The sequence below is a fragment of the Ictalurus furcatus genome, chromosome 10, assembly GCF_023375685.1.
Source record: "Ictalurus furcatus strain D&B chromosome 10, Billie_1.0, whole genome shotgun sequence".
Taxonomy (NCBI): Eukaryota; Metazoa; Chordata; class Actinopteri; order Siluriformes; family Ictaluridae; genus Ictalurus; species Ictalurus furcatus.
Window position 1 is genome coordinate 17,320,102 of NC_071264.1, and position 20,906 is coordinate 17,341,007.

General features: G+C 39.4%; 2 protein-coding genes across 2 annotated transcripts in view; one reads left to right on the forward strand and one right to left on the reverse strand.

Annotated features, from left to right (window-relative positions):
* The window catches only part of gpc1a (glypican 1a), a 42,120-nt gene extending 35,485 nt beyond the window's left edge, over positions 1–6,635 (forward strand). The window contains exons 4-9 of the mRNA XM_053635594.1: positions 1,261–1,426; positions 3,158–3,288; positions 3,375–3,512; positions 3,598–3,731; positions 5,320–5,495; positions 6,424–6,635. Of these exons, the coding sequence (XP_053491569.1) occupies positions 1,261–1,426; positions 3,158–3,288; positions 3,375–3,512; positions 3,598–3,731; positions 5,320–5,495; positions 6,424–6,635 (957 nt within the window). The remainder of the gene's footprint in view (positions 1–1,260; positions 1,427–3,157; positions 3,289–3,374; positions 3,513–3,597; positions 3,732–5,319; positions 5,496–6,423) is intronic.
* The window catches only part of ankmy1 (ankyrin repeat and MYND domain containing 1), a 16,811-nt gene continuing 2,138 nt past the window's right edge, over positions 6,234–20,906 (reverse strand). Inside the window, exons 5-19 of the mRNA XM_053635593.1 lie at positions 20,225–20,511; positions 19,839–20,055; positions 18,098–18,274; positions 16,796–17,337; positions 15,849–16,020; positions 15,369–15,536; positions 13,316–13,462; positions 12,840–12,947; positions 11,982–12,113; positions 11,725–11,838; positions 10,207–10,372; positions 9,800–9,926; positions 9,429–9,461; positions 9,165–9,319; positions 6,234–8,188 (exon numbers count right to left, since the gene is read on the reverse strand). Coding sequence (XP_053491568.1) covers positions 8,016–8,188; positions 9,165–9,319; positions 9,429–9,461; positions 9,800–9,926; positions 10,207–10,372; positions 11,725–11,838; positions 11,982–12,113; positions 12,840–12,947; positions 13,316–13,462; positions 15,369–15,536; positions 15,849–16,020; positions 16,796–17,337; positions 18,098–18,274; positions 19,839–20,055; positions 20,225–20,511 — 2,718 coding nt within the window. The 3' untranslated portion in view covers positions 6,234–8,015. The remainder of the gene's footprint in view (positions 8,189–9,164; positions 9,320–9,428; positions 9,462–9,799; positions 9,927–10,206; positions 10,373–11,724; positions 11,839–11,981; positions 12,114–12,839; positions 12,948–13,315; positions 13,463–15,368; positions 15,537–15,848; positions 16,021–16,795; positions 17,338–18,097; positions 18,275–19,838; positions 20,056–20,224; positions 20,512–20,906) is intronic.

The window sequence follows — 20,906 nt, forward strand, 5'->3', positions numbered from 1 at the left end:
TGAGAAATGAATAGATGTAAGGCTTAGTTTTCTTATCAGGGCAACATACAACACTCTCCCCTGCCACTGAACCTGCACCAGTGGTTTGGCCAGGAAGAATGCTGCCCCCTCTGCAGCAGTCCAAATGCAAGTCCCCAGCACATCTTGTCAGGCTGCAAGATGGCTCTCTCCCAAGGGTGCTACAGGAGGCGACATGATAAAGACCTGAGCATATTGGCCGAGGTGCTGGAGGGGCATAGACAGGTCATGAGTAGAGGTCATCCTCCACCAGGGTGTCAGCACATCCAATTCATCAGAAAAGGTTGGGGCAATACAAGCGCCACACCAAGAGTTCAATCAAGGTTAGTTCCTTCACCCAGGACTGGAGAATGAGAGTCGATCTTGGCAGGAAGCTCCGGTTCTCTAGTGAGATCACCAACACAAGTCTCCAACCTAATATAGTGATGTAGTCCAGCGGCACCAAGGCAGTGCTCCTCATCGAACTAACTGTCACATGGGAAGAGGGAGTAGAAGCTGCCTTTGAGAGGAAGAGGCTGAAATACTCAGATCTTGCCACTGAGTGCAAGGAGGCTAACTGGAGAACCAACATCTACCCAATAGAAGTGGGACGCCATGGCTTTTTTGGAACATCAACTGTTCACCTCCTGAGGGATATGGGAGTAACTGGTGCAACCAGCGGAAGGCCCTGAAAGACCTGGCTGAAGAAGCCAAGAAGGGCAGCATTTGGCTTTGGGTGAGGAGAAAGGAGTAGTGTTGGGGTAGTAACACCTAGACCAAGGTTTAGTTGCAGGGGGTGGCCACACTTATCACCTAAGAAAGTATCAGTGTGGAATAAAAATATATTGTACTTTCATACACACTTTGAACAAGGAATCTGACAGATATTAAAATGCTTTCATGGCTGAGTCATCAGGCGTTTCTTGAAGTCTGTGAGTGACTCAGTAGAGCTATTGAGTTTTATTTCATTAGACTCTGCATTAGCTGTTACATTTACAGCTGCTATTCCTTCAGGATGCCATATAAAATTTATGACAGTCAAATGGAATGAGGTAAATATGATGCACATAAACTCAAGACAAACTTTATGACTGTGAAGAAGCTTAACAAAAACAAAGAAACAATTACAGTACAAAAATGTAATATAAGTGTGTCCTGCCTAATTAACAGATCAATGTGCTTACATGATCATAATGATATACAGCATGTCATTAGAATGAAGATGATGATGATGCTGATAACATTGAGTGTGTGTGTGTTAAGGTTCCTCTGAGCCCTGAGTGTAACCGTGCCATCATGAAGCTGGTGTACTGTCCGCACTGCCGCGGTCTCAGCTCGGCCAAACCCTGTGCCAATTATTGCAAGAATGTCATGAAGGGTTGTCTGGCTAATCAGGCCGACCTGGATGCGGAGTGGCAGAATCTCATCGGTAACACACACACACACACACACACACACACACACACACACACACACACAGAGTATAAATTGCCCTACACTTCTGGTGCAGTTCCCAACAGCAGCTATTAACTAAAGCTCCACAAATTGTGTATTGTGTTTAAATCATGAAAATGCTGCACATCTCAGTGGTTCTGCTTCATTACTGTCATTAATGTACTGTGTATTACAGTTTTAAAACCAATTCATGTGGTTCAGACTTTATTGCATAATTGAGACAAATTTGCATCAATTTTACAGAGAAAACATGATTGACATGACAATAACCATTACATGTTTATTTGAACGCTTGACTTCCTCACATTTGTATATCATTACATTAGTGCAAAGTTGATTTTTGCTTAGGCAAGACACTACAGGTGACACTGTTGTTTAAAAAAATAATATATACTGCAAGCAATCTTTGGCAGTTGATTAGTGATATTCTTACAAGTATTTTTGTATAGAACTTATACATAAAAAATGCACTGACTATTCAAATGAGGCTTTGTGTCATTAAATATGCCTACATTTGCATGCATTGTAAAAGCAAATACCTAGGTTTTGGATTATGTTTTCATCTAACTTCTACAGAAAAGTTTGTTGGAAAATTGTTTATACCATGCACTGTAAAAATGATCAATCTTGTTTTTCAAGCCATTTTTAAGTAAACATAAATTCAACAATTTATCAACTTTTTGAGAAAAAGATTCTAAATGCCGGGCAGAAAATGACTGATTTTGACAAAAAACCAGCTTAAAAATAAATATGATTTCATGTTTCCACTCTAGTTAGTGTGGTTTATAAGGTTGTAAAATAATTAAACATGTATATCATAAAGACCCATAGTGTGCTTTTTATATCAGGAAACAAGATTTTTAGAGATATATGACATGAAGTGCTTCTGAAGTGAGTGGAGCTTACAGAATTCATCATGTTTGCTAACTTTCAGATAATGCTGTGGTTGTGAATGGACAGAAATAGTCCAATAAACATATTACTGCTAAGTTTTGACATTATTACTGCAGTTTAAGTATAGACATGTTATAGAAATGTCATAAAAATCTGAAAAATGATTAGCACTATTAGCCTAATTAGGCAGTGGTGGCTCAGTTGTTAAGGCGCTGGGTCACTGATCAGAAGGTTGGGAGCTCCACCCACAACACCAACAAGCTGCCACTGTTGGGCCATTGAGCAAGGCCCTTAACCGTATCATGGCAGACCCTGCGCTCTGACCCAAGTTTCCTAACAAGCTGGGACATGTTAAAAAACGAATTTCACTGTGCTGTAATGTATATGTCACAAATAAAGCTTTCTTCTTCTCCTTCTTTTTCTAATTAGACCAAAATAGTCACTGCATAGCATAACTTTCCCCAGTATCTACTAATCTGTTGTGTATATTTTAAAGTGAACTCACAAGCTCTGAATATTGTCTTGTATTATTATCTTTAATGGTTTTCCACTGTGTGTAAACTGTGTATTACTGTATCTGCTACACCTCACTTAAACCTAACCAGCCTGTTTTAGTTCTTAAAAATGCATTTTGTGTGAAGAATACATATAAAGTACAAGTGAAATGTCCTGAGAGTGAAAACGTTTTCCTCAATAAAAACAAAAACCAATACCTTTGTAAGCAAATGTATGAATCTGCCAGTCTGTAGACAAGTTATACACAACCCCTTGTACAGTAAAAAAACAACTCTTTTTCTCTGTCCCTGCTAAGACACTATGCTGCAGGTGGCTGCCAGCTTTGGCTCTGAGCCCAGCATGGACGTGGTGCTACACTCTATCCCTGTGCGCATCTCCGAGGCTGTGCTGCACATGCAGGAGAACATGGCGATCTACACCAATAAGGTCAACAATTCACACATTTGTGGCTTGCTAAAAACGTTATCTGATGTCTTGCAGTCGGTTTGAACATATGTGTGTGTGTATGTCAGGTTTTCCAGGCATGTGGAGGGCGTGGAGAGGAAGGCACCCAGAGCTCAGTGTCTGATGAGCCCAAAAAGAAGGGAAAGAGTGTAACAGCACTGGAGTACAAAGCCAGCCCCACAGCGGCTGTCAGACTGGAAGTGCAGGTGAGTGTGTGTCTTGTGGAACACGATTACTCTTGTATCTGTCAATATCCTGACACCTGTGTGTGTATGTGTGTGTGGTCTGCAGGTTTCTGATGTATCTAGTAAACTGAAGGAGATGCAGCTGTACTGGATTCAGCTCCCCTCTGCTCTGTGCGACAGTAAAGCAGCATCCGGTTCTGCTAGCGATGACGACTGTTGGAACGGCATGGCCAAAGCACGGTATGATGCATTTATTTCTTCTTAGTGCTGGGGGGTGATCTGGAACCATTCCATGATTTTCCACCACAAGTGAGCCAGGTCTTGATCCACCAGGAGATCTCCACAGCCATGCATTCTAGTAATATAATGCAACCGTGTGCTTCAGTGATGATCAGACACTTGTTATATGTTCATGTTTATTTGATGAAGTACAATGTTAACCAGTTATCCAGGTAACATTACTTTATAATACTGTATTAGCTCCTGCATGTGTGGATTTCGCACGTTCTCCCCATGTTTCCTCCAGGTATTTGTGTTTCCTCCCCGAGTCCAAAGACATCTACTGTAGGCTGGTTGGCATTGCCCTAGTTGTTCATAGTGTGTGAATATGTGTGTGAATGTGTTTGCGATCGTGCCCTGCGATGAGTTGACCCCCATCTCCCACACTTTTTTTGAGTTTAAAAAGTGGTATAAAAGCTTTACTCATATCAGAAGATTCAATTGCTGTAGCGATTATGTTACATTTGTTTAGTTAATTCCCATTGAAAGCACAACAGTTCAGAATCAATTCCTGCAGGCCAGTAACAGCCTCAACACAAGCTTGTCCCGTTTTACACTTCATATCAGTGCATCGATTTTTCTGTAGGGTCCTTGCACTGCCACAGTACTGCCCCTTATTGACTAGACCTCAGACATGATTAATTGCATCTGATGAGTTTGTTTGTGGATGAGACAAAATGCCATCATCAATAATCGCTTTGAAGGTGTTGTGTGAATTACTGAATCACTGCACTCATGGATCATTGTGCATACTTTGACAAAAGTAAGAAAAATGAAAGTGTCAATATTAGGGTTGTGCAGTGTCCCACCCAAGGCCAGACAAGGACAGTGAACAGAACTGTTTCCTATGACAATGCTGAATGTTTTGGATTTATGAATGCACATTCATGGATGCTATTTATATGACTTAGGCCTGGTAGTCTCATAATTATCTTATGATCACAATCCTCATTTATTTTATGAACACAATCAAACTACTCAACGACTTATCAAAGTAGGCAATTGTGTATTTTTTACCCATAAAACCTAAACCATTTACACTGAGCTAAAATGGAGATTTGATAGACATTCAAAGGTCCACTTATCAATGCTTATGACCAAGAAATATATAATTGTTATTTATGTTAGGATTTCTTTCTTACACATACACACTTTAAAGGGGCTTTAAATGTGCCAGTTTAATCTGTAATGTGTCACCCTGTGATGGTTGTTGCCAGGATTAGATTATGTGATCCCCTGGGCTATGCAGGGGTGAAATTGCAGTAAAAGATGAACATTTATGTGCTTACTAGCTGCCACATTAGGTCATGTCCAGAATTTAAGGGCTTTAAGGGTGCTTTCACATACGCAGCGTTGAGTCCATTTGAAAGGAACCCTGGAGCATTCTCCCTCATGGTTTGGTTATTTAGGCAGGTGAGAACACCGCAATCACAATAATCTGCAGTGCGAAACTTTCCCCGCATAGATACCATGGGTAGTATTGCAGATGAATCCCACGATATTTGTAGCGAGCTACTATGATGTGTGGTGATGGATTGTGTTTTTGCAGGTACCTCCCCCAGCTCATGGGAGATGGTCTGGCCAATCAGGTAAATAATCCTGAGGTGGACATTGACATCACCAAGCCGGACATGACAATACGACAGCAGATCATGCAGCTGAAGATAATTTCTAATCGCCTGAAAAATGCCCTTGATGGCAACGATGTGGATTTTCAGGACACGAGTAAGTGGCACAAGAACCATTAGGGAAAGGGACTAAATGGGTATAACAGGATGAGGGCATAATTAACTCTCAGATTAGGTTATGAGCAATAGAAGAAAGGTGTTTTTCTGAAGTCATGTTTGCCCTCTAGCAGGTGCTATGCCTTATACAGTGAAACAATATACTAATTCTACCATGTTCACTCGTTAGTGATTTTACATTGAAATGCCACTCAAATTTTGGCACTAATACAAGAAGTGAAATTACATTGTTTTAGGAAAATATTCCACCCCAGGGTGCTGCGATGCAAAGTGGAGAGATGTAACGACCCCAAAATGGATTATTTTCCTATAACAACACATTCCAACGTGTTTTATTCCTCTTACACCACAGCTGTTTGAATCGAATTTTAAATTTATAATGAATGTCATGCTTTTTATAGTTACATTTAATGTTGTCCACAATGTCCACAAGACAAGTTCGTTCCTGCAGTTATAGCAGCTATAAACCAGCCTCTCTTTGTTTTAATAAGCCAATAAAACTCAATCAGTGATTATATTTTTTATTGTTAAATATCAATACTTTTGTTTATTTTTTTGTTACAAAAAATCTGTTTATTATTAGTCTTACATTACATAGCTCATTCACAATACAAGTCCATGTGAATTAGCTGTTACTACAGAAACAATAATGTATTAGAACAGATGTGTCCTTACACTCTGCTTATTAAATAGTTATTCACAATTAAAACACCCTCCCTCATTTTTTAAATATTTTTTATTATTTTAGTAATTTAGTAACCACATTGAAAACAATGGGAAACAGATGAGAGAGAAATGAATGGCAGCTATGAAAAAGAGGATTCTCTGCAAGAATGAGAACTACCTGACATCTGAAAAATGCCATCAGATCTTTTCATGATCATTTTGTCTTCCCATTATGCCTTTAGGTGATGACGTCAGTGGTTCAGGCAGCGGCATGTGCAGCGAGCAGCTCTGTGTCCGAAGTGCACCGCCGGTCTTTGGGCCTAAACTGGACAGACCCAAACTGGACGCCTACAGCCCAGAGGACAAACAAGTGAAAGGTGACGGGAGTCGAATTATACCATCTGCCTTCCTAATTGTGGTGCTGATTGTGATCAATCTGCGGTTCAGACGGTAATACAAATGCATTCCTGCTACCAAACTGGACCTGGGGGATTCGGGGGGGGGGTTAGTAGGGCAGTGAAGAAAAACTGGAAAGTTAGTGAGCTGACGAGATTGCCAAATGAAAAATCATGTGGCTGATTGGACCTTTTATCTCTGAGAGACTGAGGGAATTATGTCTTTTTTGTATGTAAGTTTTACAGATGATTTTGTCTTTCTCTGTACCTTTGAATGTTTAAAAAAAAAAAAAAAAAAAGTAACAACTTCTTGGCAGAGATGGGTTTTTTTGCAATGGGGCACATGACTCAAAAACCTCTTAAGCAAGCTGTGCAAGCAGTGAGTCTGTGCTTCATTTCATTTTACAATGCTAATTTATAAACAACTTCCTTTTTTCAGCACTTCATGATTTAAAAAAAAACTAAAAAAAAAACTAAGCAAAACAAAAAGAAGATCTACATGTTTGGATGCATGGACATGCATTTAAGGAAAGTTCAAATATCTGTCCCAGAATATGAAATGATTAGGCAAGATAAAATGAACTAAATTCATTGTCCTGCTTCATTGGACCAGACGGTCATGGGATCTTCCTGTATTGTCATTCTACTTTAAGCTCCTGTTGCTGGGTGACGTGAATTAAAAACAATAAATATCTGTCAACGTTGGTGTAAAGCTGGTGTTTGTTTCATTTCATCAGGATTTTTTTAGTAGCACAGTAATGTGTGATATTGCTGGATATGTGCAGCACAATGGAATCATTGATGCCTGTGGATAATTGAAGAGGCTGAAATATTTCGTGAAATAGATGTGCACAGTTTAACTGAACTGAAATAATTGGGTCAAGAATGAATCTCACTTTATGAGTAGAACTGTATGGAAATGAATGAAACAGTAAAACACACTCTTCTTGGTAAAGTATCACCATCTTTTCTGCATTAACAGAAAAAGTTATGATCCACTATTAGATACTTTGATGTTGAAATATAACAATTCAACTTGCGGTTGCTTTTATTCTTAATACTTAATGTATTTCTTAACACCTAGTGTTATTCTAAGCGGAGGACATTTGTGATGAATTGTACTACTATGTTTAAATGTCAATAGCTTATGGGGAAAGTGATCAATATTTTTTGGTCAGTTACTGATGAGTCTGTGAATACAATGGATGAGTATTACAAAATCAATTACAACTGAAGTATAACTCCAATATAATTTAACACCCTGATCCCTGTTAATCAATACTTTTAGGAGGAATTGAATGTTAGAGCGAGGTCTGTTGGAAGCAGGGTGCTAGATAAGCAGGACCCGGACTTGAGTGACTGTTAAAATACAAAAGTTAATGGTAACATTGAAAATCTTCCCCCTAAAGTTGTTTTGCTTCTTCCTTTCACCTACACAATCAAATAAAACTGTAATTTTCGTCAGGCTGATGCGTGAATGTGTGTGATGCTGCTTTGCTTGAGTTTGGTTTATCCAAATTGAAATTCAGATTGTTGCCCTTCCTGGAGCTTTTGCTTGAAAGAAGGCACCGCTGGTCATCAGACACGTGACTACACTCAGGACGTCCACTTCCTGTGGAGAGAAAAGAGAGTGAAGAATTCATTGTGCCTGGAGGCGAAATGCATTACTGGTGTCATTAGTCTAGAAATATGAATGTCAAAAAAAAACAACTAATGGTTGTTTCTCTACATATTGACTATCCTGTGTGAGATCTCCAAGAGTTGCAAAATGTTTGAAGTCTTTCTTTACACTGTGCTTTAACACATAATACACACATGGTTAATAGTCCTAGCAGCTTTCAAAGGTTACCCTACCCTTAATGTGCTTAAAAGCCTCTTCCTTATTCTCGAGTGTTTCAGATGACTCATCATCTGTTTTTATAAGTGAATCATTTTCAAGTGGAGTTTGTTCTGGAGGTGCAGCTTAGATGAAACGATATACAACTATATCTAAAAACGTCTTCAGGACAGAAAAGTTGCTGCTTTGCAGTTTCTCGATCATGTGCTGCATTTTTTGCGTAACACTAAATTTAACAATAAATACAACATGGTGTCCATTAATAAATTAAATAATCGTAATAGTTGGGAAATGGCTGTGGTATAAGAGAAATAAAAAAAAACACTATAGGATGTGCTGTTATAGGAAAATAAACTTGGGGTGGTAACAGTAAGTCCACACTGGGCCAGACAACAGCACCCCATCACTGATTATTTTCCAATAACAGCAGGCCACCAAGAGATTTATATCTTATTTTCTGATCACATGGCTTGGCAAGATATTGGAAATCACCATTGTTGAACTAGGCACTAGAGATGTACTTAGAATACACACTCCCATAATACTTTGTGTGAAATTTTGAGAGATTTGTACTTTGGCTGGTAGTAAACTTGTAGTGGTTGTTTTTACCATTCATGGTTCTATGTCCTTTTGTTGGATGAATGAGACCGAGAAACAATTCTGGTAATAACCATGTTATACAACTCAGTAACTCAATAAGAGGTAAAGTGACCTGAAAGATAATGTGCAAGAATCACATTATCCAACCAACCTGGCACTCGGAGACACTCCTCCTTATGACGTTCATTCCAGGCCTTCAGCTTACACGGCTTACTGCAGTAGAACACTTCTTGGCAGCGGCTACAGGGCGTCAACGACACCCATGCCGAACGGCCGCATTGGTAACAGTACTTAAACAAGGGTTTCCTAAAATACAAACACGCAAACACACTCTGTAAAGTCTTACCTCGGCATGTACAGTAAATGCATCAGCTGACTATGCTTTTTCAGTTTACAGAGTTAAACATGGTCTTACCTCACAGTCTTAGCTTCATGTTTGCTCCGTGATCTATAGAAAAAGAGCACATATAATGTTGTGTATTTTAGCTCATGATGCATCACAGTATAACACACTGGGAGTAAAGCTCTATCCGCCCTTTTCCACACACATGAGCTCATAGATGCCCATGATTCGCTAGTGTCACTTTGATTGGAGACAGGATAGGTAGAATATGCCCCTCCCACCCAGACAGCATGGCCAATTTGCTCTCTTGGTCTCCTGGGCGTGACTCATTAATTCAAATTCTCCAACAGAGTGACAGGGCGAACTCTTTTTTGTCGCACCACTCAGGAGCCCATAATTAATCTCCTTAATGTGTCTTGCTTGTCTGTGCATGTGTGTAGCACCTCTTTTGAACCATAGACTCGTTTACAGATTCTCTTTGCTCCTCTGTAGTTATATGCACGCTTGTTCTATCTGCAGGGGGTGTGGCTCCTGTTCCAGTAAAGACAAACTTGTCTGTGGGACTAACACCTGCAGCCAACACACACACACACACACACACACACACACACACACACACACACACTTGAATCAGTCCTGACTTTTGCCCACCTTTGCTACTATAAGTATTATGTTTGTGTTGAGTTTCATCTTCATCATCTGTGCTCTTTTAAATCTATAGTCACAAAGCTACATCCATGAAAAGTGATATAAATAAAAGTAATTTTTTGTGCAAAGAAACAAGTCCATCTTTCAGATGTTTTGAAGCACCAGTCTCCAGTGTGGGAAGTAGCCCGAGTCTCTTACTTACTGTGTATGCCTCGGCTCTTCTCGTTTTCCAAACGCTGCTTCTCCATGCTGGTGGCAGCCTGTCTCATCAACTCTGCCATCATGGTGATGAGCTGACGGCGGGCGTTGTAGGCCTCCCTCTCTTGCGGTTTTAGTGCGTGGTAAGGAATGTGAGCGACTCGCCAGTCCTGCATAGAAGAAAGTTAAAAGACCTACTTGTGATAGTATACACTTCAAAATACAGATTAAAATTCATTTCCATCTATTAAGATCTACCTGTTAATGTCTGTTTTGTCTGTCAATAGCCTACATTTTTTTACACCCAAAATTACACTACAGCATGTCCGTTTCTTAGCACAGGGACACGATTGCAGCGAAAACCCTTTGGCTGTGATCAATTGGGTACTACCGTGAAGATGTTACTCTGCTACATCTCTTATCGCTCCTAGCATGTTTCTAACTTTATCATACATGATGGCTATCAAACACACAGAAATAAAGGCTAATTTCATGTTATGGATGCGACATTTGCACTCACACTGGCTCACAGCAGGGACAAGTTAGTATCATTGAGTCAGTTTGTATATGTTGTCATTTACCCACTTGAGGACAATGCAGACAAATCTCATGTACTGATTAACATGTTTCAAATATACAACAATTTTCAGCACTATGGATGTGACATCAAACAGAAACTTTTGTGGGAGACAACACATCTACTACAATCTACATCTACCATCATAGAAAGCATCATATGTATAACATGAAAAAGACTATTTTTCCATGAGAAGGTTGTGGAATTGTCCTAAACAAAACAACTATCCATTTTTGGCTAAACAGCGTTGCACACTGCCGTGCTAGTTAGATATTTTGTTTTGGCTCAGCACGCCACTTTTCCTTGCAGCCACTCTCTCTCTTTATAACAGCATGATAAATACTGACAATGGGCCTCATTTATCAAGCTCAATTGGAACATATTTATTTGTAAATCGGTCATATGAGCATTTACACAAAAAAATTTGGTATTTGGTAAGACTATCTAATGTACACCTTGGCTTCAAATTGTAAATTGATTGGCTTCAAATCAGATAAAATCGCAATGAGTTACTGCACTCATATATACAGGTTATGCGGCCAAGTTTAAATTGCATGTGTATTTTTAGTTACACACAAATGTAATTAAATTTTTGTGAAATAGGACCAGTAATTCAATTAAGTATGCAACTGTATAAAAGGAGGACAGGCTCAGGTGGTGTATGAGTTAGTTCTGTTTGCATTGTCATCTTTTAACACTGTGCAACACTTTATAACGGCCAGCACTAAGTGACCAAACCGATATGTCTCAAGCTGCAACATGTACTCCCAAGTGTGCTGTTGACCATTTGCTTCCTGCGGACGCATGACCTGTGATGTGCTTGGTGTGAGTACATCAGCAGGTTAAAGTAAATATTTTTCCCCCTCGGTTTTCAAGCTGTTTTCTTGTCATCTCACTGAATTCACATCTAATTCATGTTTTATGAAATTAGCATTTCATATTCACCTTGTTAAACATATAACAAGCATAATCCACTGCTGTTCCTATAGCGCTCCTACTCCTTTCGCCAACCACCACAGGCATCAGGATATTGGCACCAGCCTTTATCAGCTTCTCAACCTGAATGACAAAAGAAAACATTTTTTTTTTTAAAAATAGTTTGACAGTGCTTACTGTGCACCAGCTGAAGGTTTATTCGTATGGATTGTTAATGATTATGATTATGTTAATCATATACACCATGTCATACTGTAACAGAGTACCAGTTTGATTCTATTGCGCAGACGAGGCCCAGGGTTGTAGTGGATATTGGCGGCAGCACACAGTGCACTGCCCACTTGGCAGGAGAGGGGCAGGTTAGGATCAGCTCCAGCAGCCAGAAGCTCGTCCACAGCCTGATGCACAAGAATCAGAACCAAAACTGTATCAAATCCAAAAGTAAACAATGAAGCTGGCCGAGTATGAATTCAGTCAGTCATATGCTCCGTTTTTGTCAGGATTAAAAATGTGTTGTAGTTGTACAGTATGTAATATGGCTAATCATCTCATCTCACTTTATTTAGAAAGCACAATTAAAACAACCACAGTTGACCAATGTGCTGTACAATGTTCTAAAAAGAATTATAAATATACCAAAACTAAAATAATAATAATAATAATAATAATAATAATAATAATAATAAAACGGGTGAATAAAAACAAAACAACAAAGGACATCACAAGTTATGGGCTAGAGTGAAGAGATACGTTTTTAACTTTGATATAAAAAAATGTAGTGTTGGTGCAGTTCTAACATGGATCGGTCAACTGTTCCAAGCTCGATCACTTATAAATTTGAACTTTGACTTATAGTTAACAAACTCTGGTTGGCAGACCTAAGAGTTCTCACTGGATGTTGTTCACACAACAAGTCAGAAAGGTAAGAGGGGGCGAGGCCATTTAAAGACAAGCAGAAGCACTTTAAAATCAATTCTAAAGCCGACTGGGAGCCAATGTAAAGACGTTAAAACAGGAGTGTTTGTGAACACCGGTTAAAAGTCTTACAGATGCATTTTGGACCATTTGTAATCATGATTGTGTTTCATTACATCCATGTATAGGTTTCATCAAAGGTGACTCACAAGGTCGTTGCCACTGGCGATGGCCAGGGAGAGGGGAGAATGGCCACTCCACAGATGGTCGGTGCTTGCTTTGTGGGAGAGAAGAATAGAGACCACTTCTCTGGCATTCTGCAAAACCGGACATTCATTTACACACAGTGTATTAATACTTGAACCAAAGCACAAATTATAGCAGTTAAACAGCCACGTCACTTACACATAACCTTAAATGATCAGTAAATCCGTTTATTTACACGGTTATTTAAACTAATGTTCAAATACAAATGAATGACTATTACCTATAATTACCTGTTAAATAGCCAAGTTTGTTACTTTTCCTGTGATGCTTCCATCACATGCAAGGAATAACAATTAAGCATCATAACTACATTTAGTTCCATGGCTTATGCTGTACTTGCATCGCCTTATTTTATGAAAATACAGTCTCAGATCATTTCCATACAGCATGAGTGGATGATCCAGCATTATACACTTACTGCGTAATCCGTGTCTCTTTGGCAAGCCATGTGAAGTGGAGTCCTTCCCCCTTCCTTAGGAGACTCTAAGGAGGTTGGATAAATGCAGGTTGGGAGTTCAGATCCCAGGGACTTGTTTCCACCACTCGCCTGCTCCTCCTTTGAGGTCTGTGTGAAGATTTTCACTTTTTTCAGATATAATGAGCATTTTCATAAATATAATTATTATTATACCAGGACATTGTTGAATTCTTAAATCTGATTAGTCAAAGGTGTTGATTAATTTTCTGTAACAGCAGCTCAGACAGTAGTAAGATTTATATTAATGCACTCATTTAAATACATTCAAATTTATATTGTAATAATTTACAGAGGAATTTAAAAAGTGTGTAGTTTTTTTTATTTTTTTACTTATTTATCAGTTATTTAGCAGTCTCCAGTGTCAGGCTTTCTAACAGGTGGAGGCAAAGCTGTAACCAAGTTTTTGATATGGGAAAGTCTTCAGGACAGAAGAGTTTACGCTTTCTGGTTTCTTGGTAATATGGCAAGCTGCATTTGTTTTTTTTTGTTTTTTTTGGCTTAACTTGTAAAGACAGAAAAAAAGAGAAATGCTGGTATGTGGTCAAAAGTATGTGGACACCTGACTATCACACCCATGTGTGCTTTTTTAACATCCCATTCTAGAGTTAGTCCCTCCTTTGCTGTTATAATAGCCTCCACTCTTCTGGGAAGGCTTTCCACTATATTTCAGAGCGTGGCTGTGGGGACTTCCCCATCCAGCCACAAGAGCATTAGTGAAGTCAGGTCTTGATGTCATGTGATGAGGCCTAGAGTGCAGTCAGTGTTTTAATTCATCCCAAAGGCGTTCAGTGGGGTTAAGGTCAGGGCTCTGTACGGGCCACTAGAGTTCTTCCACACCAACTTTGGCAAAACATATCATTATTGACATCGCTTCTGAAACAGGTTTGGACCCTTAGACCCAGTAAAAGCTACAGCATGCCAATACATTCTATATATTGTTAGAATTAGGGGAAGGCTCGCATATGGGTGTGATGGTTAGGCATCCACATACAAATCCAATTAAAATGGTGTATATGAGGAATAAAACACTTCAGAACGAGCTGTTATTGGCTGTACCAGTTATTCCACTTTGCGAGAGGCTGCATCACCCCACCCCATTTTTGATTATTTTCCTATTGCATCATACCCAGTCATATTTTATTCCTTACTTAATAACCGATTAGCATAAATCAAATTGATTAGTGCCTGATTTATACTAAATGCAATCATAACAAGAATGTACATAAATCAGATTAAACAGAATAGGAGAAAAAGGTTTTTCCTATCTCATTTTATCTGTAATAGTTCAATAGCTTTCCCTTTATTTCTCGTTATTCAACATGCACCACTTGACACTGAAGGAGCATCGAGGTACCAAATTACTGGAATTAATTTGATACTGCTAATTTGGATATTATAATTCCAGCAGCGCTACTAATTAACCTGCTGCTGGAGTTGCTGTATGGCGTTACAGGAAAAGTAGTCGGTGAGACATAATGTGGCAGCAGACATTAAAATTCATTATCATTGAGGTGCCTAATTCATTTCTTCATTAATGGCAAGGGCTTTGAACTACGAACTGATCGTAGCTGCTACGCAGTGTGACACTGTGTGGCTTATTGGTGCCCGAGTTAATTAAACCAGGCTCAGCAAGATTTTACACATAGCCAGGATAACTAGCCTCACATACCCCAATGTGGTGTGTTTTTGTTCTTTAATGTTGTATTTGAATCAGAAACCCAACTGGTGCCAATCAGTGTGTTATTTTGTAAATCCTGCAACCACATAAAAGACACTTGCGCACCAAGAAGAGTGGTTAGCAATATGAATTTTCATTTCTTGGGACAGTATATGCACAAATGCTGTTAGTTATTTGTTTAGAATCCTTCATGAAAATTTATGCATTCTTGGGCATCTCATTACTTCAGTAAAAACTGATCTTAAAACCAGACATCCATATGTCTGGTGCTCTATCCAGTCAAATCATGTTATCGACTAAAACAGAAAAAGCCACCTTCTTTGTAGCGTCGTGAAGTTTAACCTTGTCCAGATCGTACACTTCGCTGGCGTCCTGTGCTTTCACATCAGGGTCTGCAACAGCATGCAGGAGCAGCTCTGTGATTTTGGGACCCTCTGGGCCAGTTAGTCCAGCTGCTATGTGGAGCGGGTACAGGCCCTTTTGCTATACAAACCATAAACAGGACAACCGTAACAGGAGGCAAACAATGTATAAAGTTTTGAATTTATTTATGACATGGAGTTAACACAGACATAGTGCACTAGAGGTCAGGATAAATTAAGGGGTGAATACATTTAGCTTGCAGGTACAAGAAGTTTGCCCAACTGGACTGTAGAAGTTAGCTTTCCTTTTTAGTTTAACTCTAACCTACATCTAACACACCTGATCCAGCTGATCAAGGTATACAACATTTTTTGAATAGGCAGGTGTGTTAGCTCTTTGTGACTGAGACTCTGAGTGAAGGTGAAGTCTCACCTCGGCTGTTAAGTGTAGGTCTGTGCGAGCGCCACACTCCAGCAGCCTCTGCACAGCTTCAACGTGGCCTGCTTTTATGGCCAGGAAAATGACGGGCATCGGAATGCTGGACACGTTTGGGTCCGCTCCTCGCTCCAGCAGTAGCTTCATGGTGGCCCAGTGGGTCTCATTTCTGTCTCACAAACACCACGCAAAAAATCACTCATACTTTAAAGTAAATGTACTCAATTTGCACACATTAAGCTTCATTTATCATTCACTTGATAAAGTTGTGTAAATGTTTTGGGCCAAATCGAACTAGATTTACACCCACATGATTTGAAAAAGTTTTGGTAACGAAGATTTTCTTTGCACTTGTATGCGTTTGTTGCCAATCAGTCCTAAAATTTTCCAAGCACATTCACAGAACAGCTGATTTACATTTAGAGATGCCGACACAACAAAAACATCAGAGAGCTGAAAACAAAACTATGACTAAACGGTAATAGAGCGCCCGCCAAGCGTGGTATGCGGTAAAACGTCCAGTAAAGCAGCTCAGCAATTGCAGCTCACCAGCTACCACAGACACAAACAAACACTTCCTATTATTATAAGGAGCCATTACTTGAATGGATGTGCCTTCTTTAAAATTCATTAATATGAAATGATCAATTTAACCATTTATTTTATTTAATTACACTTGTAATTATGAAGGAAATTTCAAAAATTCATCACCCATTATGCAGTTATACAATGAGATTCACATCAGTGTGTCACTAATCCAGGTGCTCTCAGGAGACAAAATGTTTTTTTTTTTTTTTTTTCAAACTAACTGGATTTTCATGCATACTACATTTCTGTGTAAAAGCTCCTGCAAACAATTTTAAATAAATCTGTCTGTATCCAGCTTGACTAATGAAGCCCAATGTACAAACACATCTTAAAGCCTCTGAGAGACGGTGACTCACTCAGTTTTCATGAATGCCATCCTCTGAACTGTCTCTTGGGTTTCTACGGATGACACTTGACCAGTTTCACACAGAACCTCAGCCGACTGCTGCATGATGTCCTCTGTTGTGTTGATGTGGAAGCTAGCCACAGAACTAGCCAATTCAAAGCAAGGGTCTTTTCCTAGGCTCCTGTTTCTGTAGGCTTTTTCCTCTTTCTCAGTAGAAAGGACATTTTCACCCTCATCATCACCTTGGTGCCAAGCAGATATGTCTACCGGGATTCTTCCATTCAGGGGCTCTGGTTCCTCCAACAGTTCAGCCTTTACTACTCTGTCCTGTCCATTTTGCATCTGCTGAAGAACCTCATCTTCTTTACTGGGGGTTTTAATTTCCTCAGCGTGCTTGAGAGTTTCGGGCTCCTGAGCTGTGCTGAACTCTTCAGGCTTCACCTGGTTAGTTTGTCTATCTATGACCGGCAGTTCTTTATCAACATCATATTTTGAACTTTCCTTAGCAGCAGCCCCATGTGGGCTGTTTGCCAGGGTTGAGGACAAACTGATCTGCAGAATAAGCCAGAGGACACTATTAAAAAGAAATGTACATCACCACAATGACAAATACATTCCATTTTACCTATACATAATGTTTCTTATTTATGGCCCACACTACAGTGCATTAGCAATTCTAACATCTCATTCAACTTGATCAAGCCATCCATGAGTGTGTGCTTTCGCATGAAAAACCAAACAATAAAAACGGGGAGACTCCAGTTTATGTTAATGATCACATTACTGTATACAACTGGGGTCCCCACACTAGGGATCACAATCCAATGTGGGGTCACTTGATATACAAATGTGGTCATGAGAGAAACTCAAAAGAATAACCTGTTTTGTTTTATTCATTTATTTTACAGATTAACATTACAAATATTTTACAGCTATTTCAATTATTTGAAATGGAGTTTAATCCACATTTATATTAAGTGTGTATATGAGATTTTAGTCTTTTTATCACGATCTTGAGACACTGCACTGGCATTGGTGTTCGGCAATAAAACTTGCCAAATTTCTCTGTCCATCTATTGCCACTAGTTCCTACAAAACATTGAGTGACTGATGCAGTGGAGCAACTGAAGTCAAGAAAACAAACACAAAAATGTGCGGAAATATTTACTGCACATGGATTTACAAGTGTGATGATAAATAATAAGGAGAAACCAAAATGTCAAGGCTTGCAACCCCCAATATCCATTTGGGGTTTTTTTCACAAAAAGTTTGGAAACTCCTCATATAGTGTACAGGCACTAATTAAGATCACCTCTGGTTCTGTGGTGACATCCTGAGAAGTCTTTTCAGCCACTGTCTCTTGTAGAGACTGGAGTGGGTAGTAAAGAACACCGCACACAGCCAGAGCAGACATCCCTTCATCATTCAGCTTATTCACATTGGCCCCACGGTCCAGCAGCAAGTTGATCACATCAACATGACAATTGACCTGTGGAACAATAGAAATAATATTACTTTTTAGCTAATACATTTACACAATGTATATGAAAAGAGGGAATATCAAAAAGAATATGAAGTTTGGGCTGCTGAAATATAAAATACAGAAGCTGTCACTCTTCTAAATTCTTGTGGAACAATCAGAAAAGAGAAATGCGAGTGCTGCCATCTGCTGGAAACAAAATCTTTGGCATGTACAGGAAATGGAATGTAGTTATCAGGAGGTATCCTTATCAAAGTCACCTGAAAGTTGTTTTAATAAGAAATGTCACCAATATTTTTTATACCACAACACTGTTGAATGCTTGAGTCTGATTGGTAATAATGATAATACCTTAGATTTATATAGCGCTTTTCTAGGCACTCAAAGCACTTTACATTGCTCTACACACCACCAGTGTTTAGCATCCACCTGGATATGATGTGACGGCAGCCATAGTGCACCAGAACGCCCACCACACACCAGCTATTAGTGGAGAGGAGAGGAGAGTGATGTAGCCAATTCCAAGATGGGGATTATTAGGGGGCCGTGATAGATAAGGGTCAATGGGAGGATTTTGCCAGGATTATACCCCTACTCAGTACGAGAACTTTACTGGGATTTTTAGTGACCACAGAGAATCAAGACCTCTGATTAACGTCTCATTTGAAAGACACGGATGATCAGACTGATTGGTCAGAAGGTGTTGATAAATTTTCTACCAACAGCTTTGCCATAGTGCAGCTACAAATAACAGGTTTATATTAATGTGCTCGCTCTTATGTTACTGTTCCTATAGTAACAACTAACATGGACTTGTATGGCGAACACTCCACATAAACAGATTAAAAAATTCATGGAATTGTTTATATGATGACGTTGTCTATGAGAAGATGATTACGTAGTAGTTTTGGAAGGAGTCTCCAGCATTAGTGCTTTTGTAAAGCTCAGACGTAAAAGCTCTAATTTTAGGTTTTCTGACTTCCGGACAGAGGACTTTGCACTTATTTGATTTCCTGGGAATGTGAACATAAAATAAAGAAGCTGGTGAAAGGATGATGCTTATATGATGTAGGTTACTATATGTTATAAGTTATAACCATTTCTTTGATGTTCCACAACATTAAATGTAACTATAATCAGATTTAAAATAAATAAATAATAATAAAAAAAGTACAGCCTATCATTCATTATTAAATAAAGAATTGTAATGGCAAATTACAATTTGCCATTAAAGAAAAAAAAGAAAAGAAAAAAAAAAACACCAAATGTTCTTACACACCACGTAAGTGCAGAATTTTACTCAAGAAATTCACTGTATGTTCCAAACCACATCCTATTCACTTTATAGTGCATTAGCCTGTAATGTTCTATAACCATTCCTGAACACAATGCACTTCAGTAGGTGCTTGTTCAAATGATATAGCCTAGGCGATGTAGAACAATGTTCTTTGCAGATTATTGGGAAAAGGGTATGTGGGACCAGATTATATGAATATGACAATTAGCACCCTCCATAAGCCCACATGTAATTATCATTAAATCCAACTGCACAATAACTAACACCAAGTTGTACCGTAGCTGCGATAAGTGCAGTGTGTCCGGTCACATCGCCTACATCCGGGTGAACTGTTCCATCTCTAAGGATGCTCTGGACATTCTGGAGGTCACCAAGCAATGCCTCTCTAATAAGCTTCTCTGACCTGAGCTCCAGGGGACCCTTGGATCCAAAGCGATCCCGGTTCATAGCCAGGACAGAAGAAACATCCCAGTCCAACTCTTCTACCTCAAATCTGCAGGGAAGAGGAATAGGATACATGTTATGGGTTACTTCAAGCACTATATATTCCTAAAATCAGCATCCTGCATGACATATTCCAAGATCTGATTTGCACAGCCACTCTGGTCTCTGTATGGGTAATAGTTTAGTCATAATGCTGACATTTCACAGCTGCACTGGACCTGTGTGTGTGGATGTGAGCCTCCATTCTCTGCTGAAGAGGTAGTCCGTTAGGGAACAAAGGCATGCTGATATTGCTTCTGTTAAAGAAGTGCAAGTCGAGTTCCTGACGCAGGCGCCGGGGTATAGGCAGGTGGTCTGAGTCAGTGGAGTAGCGCTCAATGCCTGAGGGAAGGATGAACTGCTCGTCCTCCAGATGAGAGGAGTCGCCCAGCAGATGTGTGTCAACTGTGAAGCAGTGCTGACTTTCCATACAAGACCCCATTGTGAAGGAAGGCAGAGACTGGATCTAGAAAAAATACATACATAAGTGACAATAGGAACTAACTTGTTTTATGGATGTTCCACAAGATTAAATGTAACTACAAACTGATTAAAAAATATGAGGTTACTCTTTAATAAATAAATAAATGACAATCGTTGGCAAATTGCTGTGGTATAAAAGGATTGAAACACTTCTGCTTCACTTCAGGCTGCATTGCACCACCGTTGTTGATTGTTTTATTATAACAGCTCACCCTCATGTGTTTTATTCCTTACATAATTGAAATATGCATCCATATAACTGCATTGAATGGTAACAGACCCTCAGGTGTGAAGTGTTACCAAAGTAAAGAACAGTCCTCATTAACCACTCCTGACTTCTTAGAGGTTTGTACGGAAGAAGTCGTTGAACAGTGCAAT